General features: G+C 43.2%; 1 protein-coding gene across 1 annotated transcript in view; it reads left to right on the top strand.

The window, feature by feature from the left end:
- Positions 1–400: 400 nt before the first annotated feature.
- celsr1a (cadherin EGF LAG seven-pass G-type receptor 1a) overlaps positions 401–17457 on the top strand; it is a 189646-nt gene continuing 172589 nt past the window's right edge. The window contains exons 1-3 of the mRNA XM_042335450.1: positions 401–455; positions 2142–2414; positions 6169–8697. Of these exons, the coding sequence (XP_042191384.1) occupies positions 401–455; positions 2142–2414; positions 6169–8697 (2857 nt within the window). The remainder of the gene's footprint in view (positions 456–2141; positions 2415–6168; positions 8698–17457) is intronic.

Raw genomic sequence — 17457 nt, 5'->3', positions numbered from 1 at the left:
GGAGCCGGGAACAAGGACCTGTGGAGGGAGGAGAGAGATGGAGTTGGGAGTTGAGAGCCTCTCTGTTGATCGCTCTGAAGACACCGCAGGACAACAGTAGTAGTTGTGAAAGTTGGAGCGGCTGAGGAGCAGCGGAGCGGAGAGAGGAGCGGAGAGCGGAGAGAGAGGAGCGGAGAGCAGAGAGAGCGGAGCGGAGAGAGGAGCGGAGAGCAGAGAGAGCGGAGCGGAGAGAGGAGCGGAGAGCAGAGAGAGCGGAGAGAGGAGCGGAGAGCAGAGAGCGCGGAGCGGAGAGAGGAGGAGAGGAGCGGAGAGAGGAGCGGAGAGCGCGGAGCGGAGAGAGGAGGAGAGGAGCGGAGAGAGGAGCGGAGCGGAGAGAGGAGCGGAGCAGAGGTTTATGCTAATGAGCTCCAGCGGCGGTGGAGCCATTTTGAAACGAAATCAGTTTCCAACTAAACGTAAAAGTGGGGAGAGAAGAAGAGAGAAGGAGAGAGAGGAAGAAAGAAGAGAACGAGGGGGAGAAGAGAAGAGGAAAAGAGCGTAAGAGACAGAGACAGAGAGAGAGAGAGAGAGCAACTCCTGGCGGTGCCGCTCCAACTTATCAACTTACACTCCAACTCCAGCGTCTGCTGATCGGAAGCTGTGCCTCTGTGTGTGTCTGTGCTGTGTGTGTGTGCTCTGTGCTGTGTGTGTGTCTGTGCTGTGTGTGTGCTCTGTGCTGTGTGTGTGCTCTGTGCTGTGTGTGTGTCTGTGCTGTGTGTGTGCTCTGTGCTGTGTGTGTGTCTGTGCTGTGTGTCTGTGCTGTGTGTGTGTCTGTGCTGTGTGTGTGTGCTCTGTGCTGTGTGTGTGTCTGTGCTGTGTGTGTGCTCTGTGCTGTGTGTGTGCTCTGTGCTGTGTGTGTGTCTGTGCTGTGTGTGTGCTCTGTGCTGTGTGTGTGTCTGTGCTGTGTGTCTGTGCTGTGTGTGTGTCTGTGCTGTGTGTCTGTGCTGTGTGTGTGTGTGTGTCTGTGCTGTGTGTCCTCTGTGCTGTGTGTGTCTGTGCTGTGTGTGTCTGTGCTGTGTGTGTGCTCTGTGCTGTGTGTCTGTGCTGTGTGTCTGTGCTGTGTGTGTCTGTGCTGTGTGTGTGCTCTGTGCTGTGTGTCTGTGCTGTGTGTGTCTGTGCTGTGTGTGTCTGTGCTGTGTGTGTGTCTGTGCTGTGTGTCTGTGCTGTGTGTGTGTCTGTGCTGTGTGTCTGTGCTGTGTGTGTGCTCTGTGCTGTGTGTGTGCTCTGTGCTGTGTGTGTGCTCTGTGCTGTGTGTGTGTCTGTGCTGTGTGCTCTGTGCTGTGTGTGTCTGTGCTGTGTGTCTGTGCTGTGCTGTGGGCAGTGAGGAGTGTGCGGATACCAGGATGCTATCTGGTTGGGGGTTTGTCCAGTGTGTGTAAGTGCGGACACCATGTGGCTGTGTTCCTGGAGTCTCCTCACGGTGCTGCTCAGTGTCCCGCACCGGGTGTGTACTGAGCTGCGCGTTTGGCAGACGGTCGGCGGCGCGGGAGAGGCGGTGGAGGTGGAGGTGGTGTGGGGGTCGGGGTCGGGGTCTGGGGGCGGGCGGTGCCTCCCGCTCCCGCGCCCCCCCCCGGGCTGCCTGTGGCTGGAGCGGGCGGGCGAGGAGCTGAGGCTGAGCTGTCGGCTGCTGTGCGCCTCCCGGCCGCCCGGTCCCGCCGCCCTCAGCCCGTGGGGCCGCGCCGCCCCCCGCCTCCGGCTGTATGTTCACGGTCAGGACTGCTTCAGCAAATACCGGAGGAAGCGGCCCCCGCGCCATCCCAGACCGCGCCGGGGCGCCGGGGTCCGCGGCCCCCCCGGGGCCCCCGGGACACCCGCCTCGCTCAGGTGTCGCGGTGTAAAGGCTTCGCGGTTGGGGCCGGTGCCGGTGCCGGGGGGGGCGGTGCCGGGGTCGGGGTCGGGGGGGCCGGGGTCGGGGGGCTGTCTGCTCCCGGGGGGGGAGCGGCTGGTCGCTGACGTGCTGTGCACCGCGGCCCCGGGGGGCAGCCGACAACAACAACAACAACACCACCACCACCTGCTGCTGCTGCTCCGCCTGGAGGTGCCCGGCGCGGGCCGGGGGGGGGTCCCGGGCCGGGGGGGGGACCCCCCGCCCCCGCGGACAGGCGGCCGGAGGAAGAGGAGCGCGAACGGCAGCCCTCACTTCCAGCGCCCCAGTTACCACGTCTCTGTGGCCGAGAACGAGCCCCCGGACACCCGCGTGATCGTCCTCAAAGCCACCGACCCGGACCGGGGCGCCGCCGCCAGACTGCGCTACACCATAGAGTCCCTGAAGAACAAGCGGTCCAGCGACTACTTCCAGATGGACCCCGACACCGGCACAGTCAGCACCACACAAGCCCTGGACCGGGAGGACGCCGAGACCCACGTGTTTAAAGGTGTTTTTCTCTCTCCCCCTCTGCCGTCTCTCTTATTATTGTTGGAGTATTTATCATAGAGTTATACAGCCCAGAAGGAGGCCATTCGGCTGTGGGCAGAGCGCCCCAACCCCGGTTACTTACAGGCGGTGTGTTTCAGTCTTCCAAAAAAAGAATAGAATCCGCATTCAGTTTCTGTGGTTGAATCTCCTGGAAGAATCCTTTCCGTTTCTGTTTAAAACCTCGATTTAGATTTTTGATCCCATTTATATGTTAAACACATCTACGTCCACACTATGATTTATCACTCTTGACAATCAAATATCTCACTCTTACATTCCCGGTGTTGACCGACCGACCGCTGTGATAATCCTGACCGTATCCCCGTTTATTTTATTTTACACCACTTTGCAACAAATGCATGAATTACAGAACCTAAGGTGTTATTTTGGTGGCACTCTCCTAAGTGGAGTGCTCTGACATTCGCCCACAAAATACACAATCAATCCACTTGACAGTATATCCTGTGAAGCGCTTTGACATGTCTCGCTGACCTGATAAGGAGTTATATCAAATGCAAGGATTATTACTGTACATCATTCTCCACTGAGGTGATGGACAAGTGAGCTGCTCCTGTGACTGATATTTTGCAAGGAATGATAGTGAGAAGTCCCAGATTAGTCCCTGGTGACTAGTTTCACTATGTGTTTGGGGAATAGCACAGCTTCCTGCCTGGACAGATTCAATAGCAGTGCTCAGGGTGAGTATGTCCTTAAGGTGCAGTTTTTGCGCCTGCAATTCTTCTACTGATACTAATATGGCAAAATGCATTTGAGCACACCTGTTGCAAAACCACACTGCCTGTAGCTGAGTTTATTTGTGGGCTTGCCTGCATTCAGTAGAAATTAAGAAAGATCAATATTCGTTGTATTTTGCTATGCTTCGCAGTGGGCACAGGACAGTTGTGTGTGTGTCCATTCCCTATATTCCCGGCTTCCTTGGAGATGCATTAATTTAATGCATTATGCACTCAAGGAGTGGGGAATAGAAATTGTGAAATTGTGTTTGGTGTTCTTAGCTCCTGGCACTGAAGCTTCTTATCAAACTCACCAAGGGGTTGTTGTATGAATGAAACTGTTAACCTGATGGCTCCATTGATGAGTTACTGGCCGGGCATTGAATAGGTATTGAAATGCATAGATCACAAAGAAGATCCCAGGTTCTTCTCTTTGCTGAGTTAGTTGACCCCTGGAGTGATGTAAGCGTTGTTACATTTAGCATCGCTGCCTTGGGCTAGAAAGGTGATAAAACAGCAGGGATCCTGCTTGAGATTTCTACTAAGTGGCCACTGCTGGAGTCAGGAAAAAGAAAATGCTTGATTTATCTTGCCTATTTTGACATTGATATTTAGCTGGTATGTATACTTAATGCAGACACAGATGAAAGGCAAGTGTGTAATTCATTATCACAAATGGTTATTGAAGCTGGATCAATAGGATAATTGGAAAGGAAACTAGATAAGCAGCTAATTGATGTGTTATCATACTAAGGGATATGGGATAAACCTGGAAAGTATGGATAACAAAAAGGGTAAATTTAAAATCACAGAGGGCTGAATGGTCTCCTTTTGTGCTGAATATTTTTGGTTCCATAAAGCAAAGATCATTTTAAACTGCCAGGGTGTAGATTAACTCTGTAATTTATCCATGTAAACTCTTATCCGTTTGAGAAGCTTGATCCAAACTTACTACATTTTCTTTGGAGCTGAATAATAATTGGAGTTGTAATCTTAGCAGAGATATTGATCCAGTCATTTATTAGTGGTGTACAGGGTTGTTAAAGTATTTATTATTTAATAATAACCCCATATAATTAATATTGCCACCTAAATGGGTGAAAATTTCCAGTATTGTGGATATGTTTAGGATCAGAATGAGAAAGTAATGGTTGCTCGGGAGTACAGTATAATTTACAATTCAAAAGTTTTTTTTTGTACATGGCATAAGAGCACAAGAATTTTTAAGACGGGGAAAAAAATCTTCGATCCCCTCAACAACCCAGTCCCATTTTGATGGTTCTAAACTCAAGATTCATAAAGCCTTCTCTTTCTAGAAACATGTCCAGCCAAATGAAGAAGCAAAGAAGCACGTTTGGAATTGAAGAACATTGCTTAATTGTTCATTTTGCAAATTTAAGTAATAAGGACTTAGTTTTATACTTTTCTTCAAATGCTACTGATCACTGATTAGAATTCATGTAAATACGACAGAACAAATCCAAAATGCAATGCCTGGACATTGGCAATTATTTTCACCTTGACTACTGCTGTATTTTATTGTTATAATGCAAGAGATGAAAGGCAAGGTTGTTTATGACTCAACTGAGATCTAAATCTCAGACTGTGTATAGTTTTATTTATTAGCTCTATAAACTTTTTTTATTGTAGATAATAATACTTGCATTTGATATAGTGCGTTATCACGTCTTTGAGATGTCTCAAAGCACTTCGCAGAATACACTAACGTGAACTGACTTTATTTGTGGGCGAAACGCAGCAGCCAATCGTGCAAACAGTCGTGAATTGAGTGAGCAAGTTTTTAAAAAAGGAGTCATTACCCCCTTTATGAATCGAGAATGCAACTAAATATTTGTGCATCACATATATCTGTTTGTGATGACTTGCCTACAGGATATACAGTCCCAGTAAATCCTGTTAAGCACTTTGAGACATATTCCTGACGTGAAAGGAGTTGTACCAAATGCAAGGATTATAATTGTCTACTCTTATTATTTATTATTATGTGTGCTTGATTAATTGCAGCAACATCAATTCTCCCTTTAAAATTCACACTTTGGCCAACCTGAAAGAATATTGTCTTCTTGGACCATTAATAAAAGCTTAACTTCTGAAATACAGGGTAACCAAAAAGTTGTATAACTACTCTATTATCTAAAAAAATCATAATTTCTTTAAAACTTATTAAACATTGGAATGGTAACACGACTTTTTGGTTACCAAAAATAAACTCCAAAGTCCCGGGAAAAGCTGCTTAAAAACTAATTGTGTTTACTAAATTCTATTTGACCACTAGTAGGTGATTATTGACAAATGTTTGTCCTCTTTCTCCAAGAAAGATCGTTTTCTCCTCTATTTACCTGTTTTGAGGCTTATTCCCCCCCAAAGTTGTATGAATGATGTGTGTTTTCCATTTCCTTGCATGGCTGGCCGTTATTCATGTATGGACCTTGATAGTGAAGATTGGGAGGCTGTTTGACAAACCTTGATTCTGTCTTCACCTGCCATACATATACACACACCTCATTTTCCAGCTTCTCATGGCTTTAGTTAGCCATAAGAAGCAGGAACCCCGAATATTCTTTCCCTAATCTAGTGACAGTTTCAATTGAAGCTCCCTAGTGCAGAGTCTCTGACATCGGCTAATTTGTACTGGCAATCCCCTAACCCACAACTTTCTTGTTTTTATGGGCTGGTGTTGCTCTGGACATTGTCTTTATCTATTAGGCTATTTGGGCCCATTACTGAAATTTGACAGTCAAGAAGAATTAGTAGTGGGCAGTTTGCTGCATATGAGTTAATAATTCAAATACACACATATAGGAAGATGTAATAATGATAAAAGCTATCAAGCTACACTGGGTGAAAGGTGCAATATAGATGCAAGTTGTTGTTTGTTGTTGTGAGATTGTATCTGCAGGTATTAGAGATTAACGATTATTTATATTTCCTGACATATCAACTTTTTTTCCTTTTAAGTCACTGCATACGACCATGGAACACCTCGTAAAATGGGAGCTGCAATCCTGATTGTGACAGTCAGTGATGTGAATGACCATGCCCCACTCTTTGAGCTGTCTGAGTATAGAGAAATCATCCGGGAGAACGTGGAGGTGGGCTACGAGGTGCTGACCATCAGAGCAACCGACAGCGATGCACATTCCAATGCGAACATGCTGTACCGCGTTGTCAACAGTGAGGGAAACAATGCTGTCTTTGAAATCGATTCCCGTTCCGGGATTTTGAGGACCAGAGAGATTGTAGATCGGGAATTGGTGTCCGAATACCATTTAATAGTGGAGGCAAATGATCAGGGCAAAGACCCTGGTCCTCTTAGTGCTACGGCAGCTGTTTATATAACTGTAGAGGACGAGAACGACAACACCCCACAGTTTACTGAGAAACGGTATGTAGCGCAAGTGCCTGAAAATGTTTCTGTAAATACTAAAATCCTGCAAGTCAAAGCTACTGATCAGGATAAAGGGAACAATGCTTTAATTCATTACAGCATAGTGAGTGGAAATATAAGAGGTCAGTTTTACATAGATTCCATGACTGGCAATATTGATATTACTAACCCATTGGATTACGAGACAACGAGAGACTACACCCTTCGAATCAAAGCGCAGGATGGTGGGAGACCACCGCTGATCAACAGTACTGGCTTGGTCTTAGTACAAGTAATTGATGTGAATGACAATGCCCCAATATTTGTAAGCACACCTTTTCAGGCCACAGTATTGGAGAATGTAGCTGTTGGATATTCGATAATTCACATCCAGGCTATCGATGCTGATTCTGGGGAAAATGCTCGCTTGGAATACAGACTGATAGATACACCTGCAGACTTTCCACTTATTATAAGCAATAACACTGGTTGGATTACAGTTGCTGTGGAATTGGACAGAGAGACTAATGATTTTTATACTTTTGGTGTAGAAGCCAGGGATAACGGGGTCCCTTATATGACTTCCTCTGCTGATGTCAGTATCACTGTGTTGGATGTGAATGACAACCATCCTACCTTTACTGAAAGAGCTTATTATCTAAGGCTAAATGAAGATGCACCCTTGGGTAGCAGTGTGTTGACAGTCACAGCAATCGACAAGGATGTTAACAGCGTGGTGACCTATCAGATTTCAAGTGGAAATACAAGAAATCGTTTTTCAATAACCAGCCAAAGTGGTGGTGGGCTGATCACTTTAGCTTTGCCCTTAGATTACAAGCAGGAAAGACAGTACGTCCTTACAGTTACGTCGTCTGACGGAACACTGATGGATACAGTTCAGGTATATATCAACGTGACCGATGCCAACACACACAGGCCAGTATTCCAGAGCTCACATCACACAGTCAGCATCAATGAGGATAAACCGGTTGGTACAAAAGTGATGGTTATCAGTGCGACTGATGAGGATACAGGAGAGAATGCGAGGATAACGTATTTCATGGAAGACAATATCCCCCAGTTTAAGATCGACCCAGACTCTGGAACCATTGTTACACAAATGGAGCTGGACTATGAGGACCAAGCATCATACACATTGGCAATAACTGCAAGAGATAATGGAATCCCTCAGAAATCTGATACCACCTATGTTGAAATTCTGGTTAACGATGCTAATGACAACAGCCCGCAGTTTGTGCGAGATCTGTACCAGGGCACCATCTATGAAGATGTTCCCATGTCCACTAGCGTGTTGCAGATTTCAGCCACTGACCGTGATTCAGGGCTCAATGGGAGAGTGTATTATACATTCCAAGGTGGTGATGATGGGGATGGAGATTTCTACATCGAAACCTCATCGGGGATTGTTCGAACAGGAAGAAAGTTAGACCGAGAGAATGTGCCAGTTTACAATTTAAAAGCCTATGCTGTGGACAAGGGTAACCCACCACTTAAGGCAGTTGTGAACATTCAGATCACTGTACTGGATGTAAATGACAATGCTCCTGCTTTCGAAAAGGATGAGTTTGACCTTTTCATAGATGAGAATAGTCCTGTTGGCTCATCGGTAGCTAGGATCATAGCGACGGATCCTGATGAAGGAACAAATGCACAGATAATGTATCAGATAGTGGAAGGAAACATTCCTGAGGTTTTCCATTTGGATATGTTTACAGGAGACCTTTCTGCCCTTACAGATCTGGATTATGAAATGAGAACTGAATATATCATTGTGGTCCAAGCCACTTCAGCACCTTTGGTTAATCGAGCCACAATTCACATTCGGCTTGTGGATCAAAATGACAATGCTCCAGTACTTAGAAATTTTGAGATCATTTTTAACAACTATGTTACTAACAAGTCAAATAGCTTTCCTTCAGGTGTGATAGGGAGGATTCCAGCCTATGACCCGGACGTATCGGACAATCTTCTTTACACCTTCGTGGAGGGCAATGAATTGAATCTTCTGATTTTGGATCAATACAGTGGACATCTAAAATTGAGTCAGAACTTGGACAACAACCGACCTCTAGAAGCAATCTTGAAGATCTCGGTCACAGGTAGGATGGAGACGATTATTTCCTAACTACTTGAATCTATAATGAAACCCAGAACTAAATAACTGGTCAAGTAGCTTTTTTTTTAAAAGAATGTTTGTTGTTTGAACTTTGAAAGAGATGCAGTAGAATGTTTTGAAGATATGTTTATTTGCATCTCAACAGTTGTTTACTGTATTAATTGTTACATTATTGTACTATTGTTGCAATTTTATAAAAACAATTCATGATCAATCAGCAACCCTTCGTGAAGGGGCAAGTTTATCAGCAATGCTTAGAAGCGATCCTGGTAATTATGTTGCATTATGTATCATTTTTTAAAGTTGAATATAGTGTAAGGCCTTTCAGTGCATTTAACTCACTGCCATCTCTACGACTCTGCAAATGTTTTTTCTTCCTGTCCTGTCGCATCACCTGTGGCATATCCTAAGGCTCCACCCTTAGCCCCCTTCTGGTCCCTTACCAGGATCACTTTCTTCCATCTCCACCACATTGCCTCCCCCACACCTTATTCTTACACCTAACATAGCCAAAACCCTTATCCAGGCATTCGTCCATTCCTACCTCTATTATTCCATTGCCCTTCTCGCCGGTCTCCCCAGCTCCACCATTCGTAAACTCCGGCACCCACATCCTGACACACACAAAACTGTACCCCCATTAGTCGAGTCCTCGCCAGGCTCCAATGGCTCGCTATTGCAGAATGGATTGATTTGTGGAAAATTGTTTTGTTATTCGATCTCAACATTCCAGAATACCACCTTTACTGATCTCCAAATATAGCATCTAACTCTTTGTCACATGAGCCCTGGCCTCAACTTTCCTTTCTTATGTGTATAAAATGACCCGTACCTGAAATGATACAGTGCATCCTGAAGAGAAAACTGGAAATCTGACTAAGCTACAATAATAATCCTTATTTTTGGTATTGTGTCTTTCAAATCGGCAGAACGTCTCAAAACACTTTACTGGATATACTGTAGTTTGGAGTGTGCTATTTCTTTGAATCTGGTGCTTTTAAGTATAATTCCTCCATCCATATTTTCTGTTACCTGAGCTGAAGTTTGTAATGTGGGATTGTGAAGAACTGTTGACGCAGTTACACCTACTTTAAAGCAGAAGAATACCTTGTGGTTATTAAATGCAAGATTGGAAAGGGAGGAGAACCTTTTCAGAATGTGCTAAGCCACATCAAAACATTTGTAATGAACCTGGAATCTCTGATGCCTTGTACTGTTGTCCTCTAGTGAGTATTGAATTGTGAGATTGTAACCTGTGGAGCAAAACTAAAGAAAAGGACTAAGTGAGAAGGTCAAAAATGAAAGTTTCTGCTCAGGCTCTTTAGTACCCAAACGTCATAACTTACTTATGTATTGCAGAGGGAAATGCAATGGGAAGTACTGGAGAGTCATATTGCAACATTGATCACATTGACCAAAAATGTGGTCAATAACAGTCCACTGGTCTTGTGGGGGGTGTTGCTAAGAATAGTGAAAGCTATACACTGCTTTTGGTCACATTTTGATTGATCAATGTGATATTTTTGAACCTCCACATTTTTTTTAAGGTTGTCCAACCCAAATTAAGTACGGTACTTGCTTCAGACCTCCTGCAGTTCATTACGTAGAAAGTGAGTGCTGGATTGAAACCCATGACCACTGCAGTGATTAGATTAAAATCCCTTTGCGAGTTCTTGGGAGAGGAAGTGGAATCTAGGACATAAAATTGGTTATGGTTTAAATCAGCTTAATTTGTTACACTAGTGCTGGTTGGTCCATAATCTTCAGTTTACGGTAGAAAAGGGAACCTTCGTAACAAAGAAACGGGGAACTGATTAATTCGATTGTTTTGAATACTTGGGATTTGAATTCAGCCAGACATTGTGATGCAGGATTAAATCTTGATTTAGTTAATGCCTTTTGTTACTTTCAAAGTTGACTTCTCCAGTGTTATTGTAGCAGCCTCCCAACCTCTACTATTTAGAAATTTCAGCTAGTTCAACTTTCAGCTGCTTGTATCCTTACTTGCAGTAAGCTTTGTCTATCACCTTGTGCTTGCTCTCCTCGACCGGCTCCCACTGGAAGGATTTTAATTCTACACTCTGAGCTGCAAATTCCTACACACCCTGGCTCCTCCCTACCTACCCCTGACCTTCTCTAGCATCACCCTCTTGCTTGCTCCCTCTGCTCCTGTAACTCGGTGTCCTTTGTCTTCCTTGTGCCCTCTACCTTGCCAATATCAGCAGCCAAGCCTCACCCCTTCTCAATCTGTTTGAAAACCTTCTGAAAAGTTACCCTCTCAACCATACCTATGATCACCACCGCCTCCCCTCAACCTCACTGTGTTGCATCTGGCAACAACTCTGAAAAGTACTTCAAGACATTGTTCTATACTCTGAATAGGACCCTGGCCTATCGCATTGCCGAGCAGTTGGTCATTGACAGAATTCCGAAAATGGCCTTTGCTGCTTTCTGGGAAGATGCCGCCTCAGAGATAATAAAGGAATAGGAGTGTAGGATTACATTTATGAATGAAGTCTCACTTTTAAATCTTAGTATTGTAAAGGATGTGGTGATTTTTTGTGTAGGTTGGGCTCCTGACAACTGGTTATTGGCTGTGCTCTGACTGGATCACCTGCTGACTCCAGCTTCTTTATTTCTAACTGTGGCTGTCAGCGGTAAATGTTTTTATAAAGCCCTTCATTCCATTCAGATTCCAGCTGTTGATAAAAGTCGGCATTCTCAGAGTTAATCATCTGCTTGGTTCTTTTCAAATTGTATCAATTGCTTGTGTGCCTTCTGTAGTGAAATACCAGAGTTGATTTCTAACATTCCCGAAGCTATACAAAGGGCAGCTGGGAGTAACCATACACTTGAAGCATGGATAGCTTGTTTGCCCCTTGGCAGGGAGAGAATGCTGCTGGCAATCATAGTCCAATATTGGAAATTATTGTAGCATAAAACAGGAGATTTAAGCAATGTTCATGTTCAAAGCAGCTTTTCCATTTCCCATTCTCATAAGCTTTTTTTTGGGGGGTGGGGGAAAATAGCTGCTGAAATCAAACACCTGCTTCTAACCTTGTTTGGATTTTGGAAAATTTAAATCACATTTTAACATATAATACAGCATTCCAGAAGATGTGCACCAAATCACACAAGAGGAAATTGAATCCCCGTGGATTTTAAGGGAATTATGCCCTCATTTGGTGTACACACGAGCATCATCAAGCAACACTCACTGTGATAATGATTAGAAATGCAACTGCTGAATAATTCTCCACTGCCTTCCTTTCTAGGCTAGGATACGAAAGCCAGTTGTAGTTCCCCCATTTCTCCCCTTGTTGCGATCAGACCTGGCACCTTGATGGCCTATATGGCTCAGGGCCATACCGTAACCGCATGTTCTCCCTCATCATACAGGAAGATCCCTGGCATGATTTCACCTAGTCCAGTGGGGGGATATACAACTTACTTTCAAGGACCTAACTATATTTATGAAAAGCCAGCGATTGATTTTTAAAAAGTTAATTTTTTTTAGAAAAGTTATCTCTGCCCTTTTACAACTGAAATAATAGCTGTCTTTCTCTCCAGTGTATGACTTGTTAAGTCCAAACAAATTTAAAAGGAAACATTTCACAATCTGATTTAATTTGGGGTACATGGGTCTTTATGCTGTTAATTGTTTCATGTTTATGCACCTAATGCTTTGTAGATTCTTTAATTGTACACTTTGTAGTTTCTTTAATTGTCACGCGTTTTGGATTGTAAACCTAAAATAGATCAAGGCATACAGGAGCTAGAACAGGAGAGACCAACAGTGTGCCAAAAGTTGATGAAGTATAATTTATCATGGATAATGGCTTTTAATTTGCTTAGGTCTTTTCATCTCCTCTTGCGGTGTGGGCAATTCAATAGTTAAATGTCTTTGATGTGCATCAAATCAAAATTGCTTGTTTTATAAGTCTCTACTTGCCTAGGCAGTTTGTCAGAAAAGACTAAACAGTACCTGCTGAAATGAATACAGCAGTTTCATTGGTCTAGGAAGGTATCGTACAGATGAGTTGCCAAGGGGATTAACTTTGATAAGTGCAATACAGTAGCTGCAGGGAAGCTTGTCATAGAATCATAAAATTATACAGCACAGAAGGAGGCCATTTGGCTCATCGTGTATGTGCTGGCTATTTGAAAAGAGCTTCCAAATCAAATCCACTCCCCCGCTCTCTCGCCATAGCCCTGCAAACATGTACTCCCCAAATAATTATCTACTTCTCTCTTAAAAGTTGTTATCAAATCGGTTTCCACCACACTTTCAGGCAATGCATTCCAGATCCGAACAACTTGCTGTATGAAAAAATGTCTCCTCACCTCCCCTCTGTTTCTTTTAACAGCTATTTTAAATCGGTATCCTCAGGTTACCAACCCACCCGCCAGTGGAAATAGTTTCTTCTTGTTCACCCTATCGAATGCCCTCATAATTTTGAAAATTTCTATTAAGTCTCCTCTTAACCTTCTCTGCTCCACGGAGAATAATCCGAGCTTCGCTAGCCCTCCTGATAACTGAAGTCCCTCATTCCGGGTACCATCCTGGTAAATCTCCTTTGCACCCTTTCCAATGCCTTGACATCCTTCCTAAAGTGTGGTGCCCGGAATTGAAAACAGTACTCCAGCTGAGGCCTAACCAGTGTTGTATAAAGGTTCATCATAACTTCCTGACTTTTGTATTCTATGGCCCTATTTATAAAGCCTAGTATCCTGTATGTTTTTTTAACAGCTTTTTCTATCTGTCCTGCCACCTTCAAAGATTTACTTACATGAACCCCCTTTAAGATTGTACCATCTACCTCCCAAAATGCATCACTTCATATTTCTCCTCATTAAACTTCATCTGCCACTTGTCTGCCCATTTTACCAGTCTGTCTATGTCCTCTTGCAGCTGCTACTATCTGTTTACTACTTTTCCTAGCTTAGTATCATCTGCAAACTTGGAAATTGTACTCCCTATACCCAAGTCCAGGTTATTTACATAGATCAAAAACAGCAGTGGTCCCGATACTGACCCCTGGGGGACATCACTGCACACTTCCCTCCAGTCAGAAAGACAACTGTTCACCACCACTCTTTGCTTTCTGTCTCCCAGACAGTTCTGTATCCATGCTGCCACTGTCCCTTTAGTACCGTGGGCTTCTATTTTGCTTACAAGTCTCTTCTGTGGCACTTCATGAAATGCCTTTTGAAAATCCATATAAACTGCATCAACTGCACTACTTTTATCCACCCTCTCTGTTACTTCATCAAAAAAACTCATCAGATTTGTTAGACATGATTTGCCTTTAACAAATCCGTGTTGGCTGTCCTTTATTAACCCACATTTTTCTAAGTGAAAATTTATTTTGTCCCGGATTATAGTCTCTAGAAGTTTCCCCACTACTGATGTTAGGCTGACTGGCCTGTAGTTCCGGGTTTATCCTTCTGCCCCTTTTTGCACAGGAGAGTAACATTTGCAACCCTCAGTGTCCAAGGAAGATTGAAAGATTGTGGCCAGAGCCTCTGTTATTTCCACCATTACTTTCCTCAGTAACCTAGGATGCATCCCGTCTGGACCGGGTGATTTATCTTCCTTGAATACCAACGACCTTTTTAGTACCTCCTCTCAGTTTATTCTTATCCAATTTATCTACCTGATACTGTGGCATTAGCTGCAACCTCTTCTTTTGTGAAGACAAAATGCAAAGTACAGTACATCAGCTATGTTCTCTGCCTCCACAAGAAGATTTCCTCTTTGGTCTCTAATTGGACCCACCCTATCTTTGACTAACCTTTTATTATTTATATTCTTATAAAATAGCTTAGAATCCACTAATATTTTCTCATACAATCTCTTTGCCCGTCTTATTTCCTTTTTCAGTTCTCCTCTGTACTTTCTATATTCTATTTGATTATTTCTGTATTTTGGACCTTTATCATAAGTCTCCTTTTTCTGTTTTATTTTAACTCCAATTTTCTTCTTCATCCAGGGAAGTTTGGATGCCCTCCCTTTTCCCTTTGTGGGAATGTATTTGTTGGTTGGTTGGTTTTCAACAATGGTTTAGAGTGCAGTGGAGATGTCTGGCTCAGGAACTGGATACTATTTAAGCGCTCTGAGTGGAGGTCACTATATAAGTGCAAGTTGTTGTTGTTGTACAAAGGATTAATTTGGCTTCGATATTCCAATTCTCACAGAATTTAGAAAAATCTCTTGGTTACCACAAAGTTGTGACTTGACCTCCATGCCAAATACATTACTGTTATTGAAACCTAACCTATTTCTTCAATGCTTTCTATGTACAAGGCCATCTGGCATCAATAGGGGTCCTCACCAGCAACAAACACATATCTGCAATGAAATATTGTTCAGATGTCTCCACTATTATCACCACTTTCACTTCAGCTTGATCAGAACAATAACCACATGGGAATGCATGACATCTTCAAATCAGTGGTAGAGCCGTGGCACCTGCACCAAATACATCAAAATACCAAGCCATTCGTCTCACTCTGTGCAATGTAAATAGCCAGAAGCATTTTTTATGTAACTGGATCCCTGATCCCTATGGTGTATTGTATAAATAAGGCATGCTGAGGTGGTAGTGGGTTATAGAAAATCAAATCTGTTTGCAACACAGCTGCAATAACTCATGAGCAAGCTATACTTGCACTTTCTATCCCTCTGAGGCATGTCACACTTTACGTTCAGATATGGATCACGGTGATCAGAAATTATCAGCTGTAAAAATTACGAAAGAGACCCGTGTTACATGGAAAGTTACTACTGAATGGCATTGACAGCATAACGCATGAGTGACTTTATACTGGTCATTATATGAATTTTATTATATTATTATATGAACCTCTTTGCCACTATAAGCCATTGGTTTCCAAAAGGGTTTTGAGTTTCTGAAATATGTTTTACATCATTCAACAAAACAAAACTAGTTCATGAGTTTCTTTCAGACATGTTGGCGTGCATACAGTGAGCAGCTTTAGGGACAGTATGAGTTCAAAAAATTGCATGAAAAACAGTAGTTGAAAACATTGTGATGCATATTTAAACCATCACAAAAATGGAAAATATTTTTTTAACTGAAACGTGGTCTAAATTCAGTTTCCCAGGTTTGTTGCAAATTAGCATGTTAGATTCCCAATTTTGTGGAATTAACTAGAATTATTCACGTCTTGATTAGAAACATTTGAGATGGAGATACCAAAGCTATTGTAGCTGGAAAATATTGTCGTCCTTTTCATTTAAGAAGCTTCTCATGAGATGGATGTTTAAGTCTTGTTTAATAATAATAATAATAATAATAATAATCCTTGCATTTGATATAGCGCTTTTCACGTCGGGAGGACGTCCCAAAGCGCTTTACAGTACACACTGTAAAGTGAATTGACTGTATATTTGTGGGCGAACGCGGCAGCCAATTGCGCACAGCAATGTCCCACAAACAGTCGTAGATTGAAAATGACCAATTTTATTATTGTTTTTGGTTTTGGAGGGATTATTATTAGGCTCTGTGTGGAGTAAGGAAACTTGCCCAAGGTTTCGCCCTGTCTGGAATTGAACTCAGGTCTCTCACTTGCAAAGCGAGTGCTCTAACCACTGAGCTACAGGACTCCGATACTAGATACTAGATACTAGAAGGAGTTTAGTAAGGCATACTAAATGTTATTCAAGGTACCACAAAACCTGCTTACCGGGCTCTTTCTTGGGTGTAAAGCAAGCAACATGGAACATGAAGTAAGAGTTTTCTTTGTATTTCGTATTGTAATAAAATATGTGAAAATATAATTATTTCAAGTATTTTCCCCTGTACTCGATTAGTGTACATATTAATACAATGCATTATTCTATATATACATACATGAATGAAAAATCTCTATGATTATAAAGTCTGCTGCAGTTTTGAGGAGCAATGAGAGAAACAGAGCAAGAACAGAGTGGTTTGTACCTTATGGTCACCTCCCACTTGAATTACTCAAACGCACTCCTCGCCGATTTCCCCAGCTCCACTATTCAACAAATCCAGCTCAATCAGAACTCTGCTGCCCGCATTCTGACCCGGACCAAACTCCGTACCCCATCTCACCAGTTCTAGCCAGGCTCCGCTGGCTCCCCATCACCGAATGGATCGATTTCAAGATCCTCGCACTCGTGTTCAAATCCCTTCACTCCCTGGCACCTCCCTACCTCTCCGACTTCTTCACATCCCAATCCACCACCTAGCATCTCCGCTCGTCTGGCACTGGCCTCTTGCTTGTCCCTTGCGCCCTCCGCTCCACCATTGGTGGTCGCGATTTAAACCACTATGCCCCGAATCTCTGGAACACTTCCTTAATCTCTCCCTTTTTTAAAATCCTGCCTGAAAGCCTTCCTTTTCGATCATGCTTACGGTTACCTCCTCCACTATCCGGCTTGGAGTCAGGCTCTGCCACTATTAAGCACTCTGAGAAGCTACCTTGTGTGGAGGGTGCTATATAAGTGCAAGTTGTTGTTGTTTGGTCTCTCTTTACAGTAAACGCCTGGCTCTTTAGCACCAACACTTAAAATGAATTGCACCTTTGCAATATGTACTCTATAGTCACTTTCAAATATATTCTTAACTGGGAAAATTCATAACCTGCTTCATTGCAATATACTCTCAAACACACTTTCTAATTGATCTATAAAGTTCCAGATTGTTGCAATTACATTTTGAAATGGATTTAAAGTTGCTTGTTTATCTGAATA

The sequence above is a fragment of the Callorhinchus milii genome, unplaced genomic scaffold (genome assembly GCF_018977255.1).
Source record: "Callorhinchus milii isolate IMCB2004 unplaced genomic scaffold, IMCB_Cmil_1.0 Scaffold5, whole genome shotgun sequence".
NCBI classification, from domain to species: domain Eukaryota; kingdom Metazoa; phylum Chordata; class Chondrichthyes; order Chimaeriformes; family Callorhinchidae; genus Callorhinchus; species Callorhinchus milii.
This window is presented reverse-complemented; position numbering and strand designations above follow the sequence as displayed.